This window comes from Onychomys torridus, unplaced genomic scaffold, assembly GCF_903995425.1.
Source record: "Onychomys torridus unplaced genomic scaffold, mOncTor1.1, whole genome shotgun sequence".
Classification (NCBI taxonomy): domain Eukaryota; kingdom Metazoa; phylum Chordata; class Mammalia; order Rodentia; family Cricetidae; genus Onychomys; species Onychomys torridus.
This window is the reverse complement of record NW_023412507.1, coordinates 1-6,732: the sequence shown is the minus strand read 5'-3', so window position 1 is coordinate 6,732 and position 6,732 is coordinate 1. Positions and strand designations below refer to the sequence as shown.

Sequence of the window (6,732 nt, the reverse complement as noted above, 5' to 3'; positions counted from 1 at the left end):
ACAATGAGATAATTCTATGCAACTGAGTGTAGATGTGTTACACACCTATCCTATACACAATGAGATAATTCTAACAACTGAGTGTAGATGCGTTGTTACACACCTTTATACACTGAGATAACTCTATGTCATAAATGTAGATGTGTCGTTACACACCTATACACACTGAGATAACTCTATGTAACTGATAATTTAGATTTCCTACTGTGGGAGGGAAATATCAGGGAAGCTTACTGTAGAAAACAAACATTTGCAGAGTGATTTCCTCTAATATCGCCTCCGCTTTCAAAGAAAGAGATGTCATCAGCTCTTCAATGCATTAACGGGACACACGTCCTAGCGGAATTCTGCATCTGACTTACCGATTGGATTTCTATCGAAGAACAATACTGGAGCTTTCAGGATTGATTCAAACATCCTGTTGTGCAAAGTTTGGGAAGCGTTGACAAGAACATAGAATACCAACAGGGATCTTGCTATGCCAAAAAGGACTGTGATGGCAGTGAAACCTGAAAGAAAGAAAAACCATCCAGAGAAAATAGGATCTTTACGTTTTCTTCAATAATGCTACAGCAGGTTGGAGAGTCTATAAAGATATTATTTATTTTATTACATAAACATCTAGGTCCTACATAAGTATGATGTATTTATAAGATAGACTGACAAAAATTAAAATCTTTCTCAGTGAATGGAAAATATATTTGTGGGGTAGGGTGGATAAAGTATTAAACAGCAGGCTTTCATAAATAAATTGCATGTTCTAGTAAAAACTCTGAAGAAAGATAATCATAGGAAAGTGGTCCTTTCTGTCTCTATATCCCAACGATTATTTATAAGTCCCATAACCTGACACTGTAGTGGGTTTTGCTAACAATGTGACTCTAACAGGGAAAAGATTTACCTTTTCCTTGTAGTCAATGCTCAAGTACCTTTAAAGAATTTGAAAAGACCACATTAAGTTGCAAATGGAAAAACTTAAATGGTTGAATTATGAGAAAATATAAATCATGTCTTAACATAGCTAGTTAAATAAGCAACTAATCACTATGTTTATATAAGTATAAACATAATTTATTTTAAATGAGCACCATTTAAACTATATGTTTAATTAAGGCATGCTTGGATAACCACTCTGCACAGATATGTGTGTGGTGAGGGGTGTGCTGTGTGTTGCTGTGGATGGACCATCTCTACATATATGAGGCAAGCATTCTACCACTGAGCTACATCCCTAACCTCTGTTCCCCTTGTATCTAGTAGCTTTTAGCTTACACTGCTACCCAGAACAGGAAGAACTGATGTGGTAAAATTTTGCCTTATAACAACACAGTGTTATTATCTAACCTCTGAAAGCCGCTTAAATTCTAAAACCCTAGACACAGGTATTGTTCCTTAGCCTCCCAGCCTACCTGAATAGATAATGGACCTATTTCCCTCTAGGTCTTGCATAGACCACCAGTTGGGATGGTAACCAGTCAATGGACTAAGGTTTCTTAGCAGGAGATCAACAAAATAAGTACCAAATCTCAGTGAGTGGGTTCTAACAGATAATGCCTTCTATCCAAGGAAAGCTTGAGTATTTCTTGTGGGAATACTTGAAATTTTAGATGAGGATTTTCTTTTTTAAATTATGTAATTCTACACATATTCCAGCCAGTCTTGTGAAAACAGAGAGTGGTGTTAATATTAGTCTGGCAAACCAAATGTTAAATTAATCACACAGTTGGAGGCATGATAACATTGTTGATCTCAAGGTAGGAAAAGAAGGAGTCCTAATTCCTAGACACTGGTTTCTCCTGCTTAGCCTCCCTCTTCAGTGATCAGTGAAGCCCAGGAGATGAGCAGTGTGCTGAAGAGAACTCTGTGTACCTGTGAGGGGATAATGCTTTTATTTGGGGACCTCGATGCCAGAGAATTCCATCCAAGTTCAATAAAGGCCTGGGCTTATTCATACAGAATTGGAACAATTCAAAGCACAGGGTGGGATCCGTTTCTAATCCCCTGCCCATCCATATAATGATATAAGAGTTAGCTAAAGCAACCTATTAGAAGAGACAATAGCCACCTAGTTCCAGTGGCTGGTTTTCTGAATGCTCAATCCTAGTTTAACTTTCAAAATCCAGTATAGAGCAAATTAAGAGTCTTCATTCAACCTCTTTCTTCTGGTAGATTTAAAAAAAATAATTATTCTAATTAATTCACAGAGTAAATGCGACTCAGTCTCCTAATCTGTTAAGACGCTACTGAATTACTCCTAGGGGCTCTGGTAGCTCACACAGGCTCATTGTAAGCATCTCAGGCTCTCATATAATAGACCCAATGAGTAAACTTTACCTGCATAAATTCCTAAGTACCAGTTAAGATCTAGGGTCTCAGTGACATTTCCATTCTCATTTTTGGTGTTGTTCAGAGCACCTTGCTTGTTCGCCCTATGGAAGGAAAAATATTAGGTAAACATAAGACAAAAGCAACCTCAGTTTGAGAAAATTGTCTTGTGCTAGAAAACGATTCTCAGCTCACACAATCCTTTGTGTATCCACCTTTTAAAATTCAGTTTGAATTGGGCTGGAACGATTGGTCAGTGGTTAAGAGCACTGGCTGTTCTTCCAGAGGAGCTGGGTTCAATTTTCAGCACCCACATGGCAGATCATAATTGTTTATAATTCTGGTTCCAGGGACCTGATGCCCTCTTCTAGCCTCTGTAGCCACCAGGCTCACACATGGTACATGGATATATATACAAGCAAAACACTCATATACATAAAATAAAATTCAAAGCCAGACAGTGGTGGTACATGCCTTTAATCCCAGCACTCAGGAGGCAGAGGCAGGCAGATCTCTGTGAGTCTGAGGTCAGCCTGATCTATAGAGTGAGTTCCAGGACAGCCAGGACTACACAGAAAAACCTTGTCTTGAAAAGCCAAAAAACAAAACAAAAAAAAAAAACAGTTCGAATCTTGACATTCAATTCTCAACATACAGCTGAGGACCAGAGGTGGGTAAAGACCACTGCAGGTCACACTTCACCAGCAAGACTGTACTCTTTCTCTTCAGCCAACTAAGGTTGGAATGGAAGGCCCAGCAAACCCACCTCTCCCTAAAACCTATAGGAAAATGAAGCCCCTGTGGATCTTACAGCCTTTAACTCAGACCAGAACAACTCACCAGTAGGAAAGCCACCAGTCCTGAAGAACATAGAAAACCTGCAGAGGGAAGCAAAGGGCAACATTGGCATGACTTCCAAGTCTGAAACTCAAAATTACTAAGATGTGGAGTACAGAGTACTACAGTGGTCCCAGCAGGCTTGAGTCTAGGCCAAACCCCACTTCCCAGACAAGATGCCACGGTGAAGATCTTCCAAGGTAACCCCACTTTACATTTTCAACCCCAGTCGTCACTTAGGTTGCTCCCCACCAGACAGCACACCTCAGTGCCAATCCTGAGTGAACGGCAGAATGCATCAATCATGCAAAAATGTGTGTGGGCAAAGACCACACTGAGGGCACAGACGTCATTATGTACCTGAGCTGCCATGTTGAGCAGAATAAGGAAAATGATGAAAAACCAAGATGCACCAGCAGTGAAGTAATTCTTGTAGGCCTTGAAGCCCACCTTCCCTTCTGAACGGCTCTCCTCTGGTTGCACGGCCTGTGCATTTTCTGTCTGCGAAGGGGAAAGTGTTGGTAAGCAAAACAATGACACAAAAAGTCTCCAGACATTGACTGTTGACAAAACTCTGGGAAAACAGGTCGATGATTGGGTGCTGGTAGGAATAAAAAATGGCAATTCTTCCTTGCAAATATCTATCCAGTCCATCAAGAGTATCTACCCTGGACCCAGTCCCCCCTGCCCCACTTCTGGGAATATTTGCTCATTGTGGTAGGGCTTTGCGTGGAACATAGAGGCATGATTTCTAGCACACGCCTAACACCCAAATGCAAAGCAATCACAGAATGATGAGAACTAGCGCATCACTCATCAATGAGAAAGGACACTGGAGAGGGGGAAGTGCTGGTCTGTGTAGGGCGCATGCTTAGCACATGCAAGGCTCCGAATTCAACTGCAGCACAAAAAAAAAAAAAAAAAAAAAACCACCAAGAAGAATAACCAGATGGCTCGAACTGCTGCTAGCCAAATACAGTAACTGAGTAGATACCTCCACCCGAGAGGGAGGAGAGTATATCCATTTAAACCAGAATTATCCAGGCTCCTAGATTTGCAGAATGAGGGTTTGGATAGCAAAGACTATAGTCAGACCTGGCATGCTCGAGTCCCACAATTGTAAATTGAAAACATTCAGAGATGAAAATCGTCATCTGTACTGAACATGTATGGACACTTTTCCCCCCACTATCCCCTAGTAATACCATATGTCAAGTGTTTATACAGCATTTATATTGTACTGGGAATTATAAGTAATCTAGAGGTGGCTTAAAATATACAGAAGTACATAGGCCATTTGCACATATGTCATTTCTACATAAGCAACTTGAACTCCCCAGGGGTCTTAGACCCAATCCCATGCAGTGCCAACTAGGGATGACTTTCTTTCTAAAGGAGATATAGTGTATATTGCTTGAAAGGCTTTCAATATGGTACAGAGTCACATGAGCTGAAGATATACCTGGGTCTATGTTGCCTGCTTGGGACTCAGTGAGGTATAAGATGTGGCCCTCAGGCTAGAATAAGGAAGAAATGGAGGAACTAACCCTAAAAGTCGACAGACCAAGGTTACCAGATCTGTGTCCTTCTTGACTAACAAAAAGCACCTAAAATAGAGCAAGTAACTTGTCAACCACCTACATTGTTAATGTCCAACAAATAACAAAAAGCAGGTGATGTAATGTGACCACAGCAAGAGTCTAAGGCAGTTCTCAACCCGTGGGTCTTGACCGTTTTGGGGGCCAAAGGACTCTTTCACAGGGTCATCTAAGTCCATCAGGAAACACAAATATTTACATTATGATTCATAACAGTAGCAAAATTACAGTTATGAAATAGGAACAAAACATAATTTTGTTATGTTAAACTGTGTTAAAGGGTCACAGCATTAGGAAGGTTAAGAACCCCGGCTCTGAGGTGTTCTTCATGTTCAGTCTCTGGATGCAAAAGCTAAGCCTGAGACCCCCAGATTTGCCTATGGTAAATTCTAGACTTCAGGCATCCATGAGACACATAGACCTTCGGAACCTCTAGAAGCAGAGCCACTAGGGATGTCTGTGAGGTTCTCCAGCCCACACCCAGGAGAGAGCCACAGCCAGGGTTTCTCCCCTTAACTCTATTTTAACCCAGCCGATGACATCACATTACCTTAAAACAGGCTCGACTTTAAGACAGATGAAACTGCCACCAGCTCAAAGAGCAAAAAGAACATATAACACAAGATGAACTCACGTCTTGGCCCTCTGGAGCCCCATCTTTCAAAGAGGGCCTGGACGACTGTTGGGACCAAATTGAGGACTCGGAGAAGGTTCGTTTCCTGAGTGTTGGAGTTCCTGACACTGAGGAATGTTCCGCCTCCTCATTCTCCTTTTTTAAAAGGGAACCAAAATCTACGCCAGATTTCAGAAACTCGGTGTATCCCCTTCTGCACCACTTGACCCTAAACAAAAGGAATTTCAGAGGGAGACATTTGCACTTAGTAACATCTAAGCAAACCACGGTCAACTGGCCTTGAGTTATAGTTGCTCTTGGGTCTGGAACCCTGGTGGACAAATATGAAGTAACTCAGTTTGCCTCCTAAGTGAGAATCCTGTTTTCTGCCAGTTTCTCCGTGCTTAGCAATATAAAACCAACATGTCATTGTGCCTAACGACCCAAATACCATGGGTATTGAAGGAAGCAAAAAGCGTAGCTGATGGAGAGTCCACAGGGTCTTTTGTGAGAACATAGAAACAGAGGTGACTCACGCAGTGGGAAATTTGATTGACAGGGAGATATCGTGACCATTTTCACCAGGACATGACACACTCACCAGCCTTAGCTGGCCACCTGCCCACTGTGGGGCAAGCAGGACATGTGTGAACTTCAGAGTCTTAGACTAAAACTTCCTCTCAAATTCAAGATCCTTATTAGACTCAACATTCCACACGACATCAAATTGTGTGTTTTCTTGCCAACCAAAGTTATAGGAAATGATGTACAAATATCTTCACTATGTTTTTACCCCATGAAGTGACCCCCAAATGATTTATCTAAAGCCACAATTATACTGGGAAAAGTCCTGGGCACTGAGTCAAAGGGAAACAGCTCTGAAGTGAGGACAGGTCAGGTTAGAGGAAATGGCCTGCATCCACCTACCTCTGTCCTCCCCAAACTCCCCCACACACATCAAGATGGTCCACTGAGGAAAATCTCAGTACTTTGGGCTTTTAATAGCCTGGTAACTTAAGGATTAGAAAGTTATTCCAGAAACACTGTGTCCTGTTGCACTTTGATTTGATTTCCACACTTGCTAAATGCAATCACACCCTTCCTTTCAGGGAGACACACAGGGAAACTACTACCAACAGAGGACATTTCCTAAGAAGACAAGCTTTACAAATTCAGAAAGGAGCCGGGCAGTGGTGGCGCAAACCTTTAATCCCAGCACTCAGGAGGCAGAGGCAGGCGGATCTCTGTGAGTTCGAGGCCAGCCTGGTCTACCTAGTGAGTTCCAGGAAAAGGCACAAAGCTACACAGAGAAACCCTGTCTTTAAAAACCAAAAAAAGAAAAAAAAAATTCAGAGAGGG

General features: G+C 41.9%; 1 protein-coding gene across 1 annotated transcript; it reads right to left on the bottom strand.

The window, feature by feature from the left end:
- Positions 1-362: 362 nt before the first annotated feature.
- LOC118575681 (multidrug resistance-associated protein 4-like) lies at positions 363-5,602 on the bottom strand (the record flags this gene model as incomplete). Its single annotated transcript, XM_036176125.1, has 5 exons — positions 363-509; positions 2,335-2,429; positions 3,166-3,203; positions 3,523-3,663; positions 5,395-5,602. Coding segments are annotated over 5 exons (629 nt in total), but the record flags the coding sequence as incomplete, so codon positions are not given.
- Positions 5,603-6,732: the final 1,130 nt, after the last annotated feature.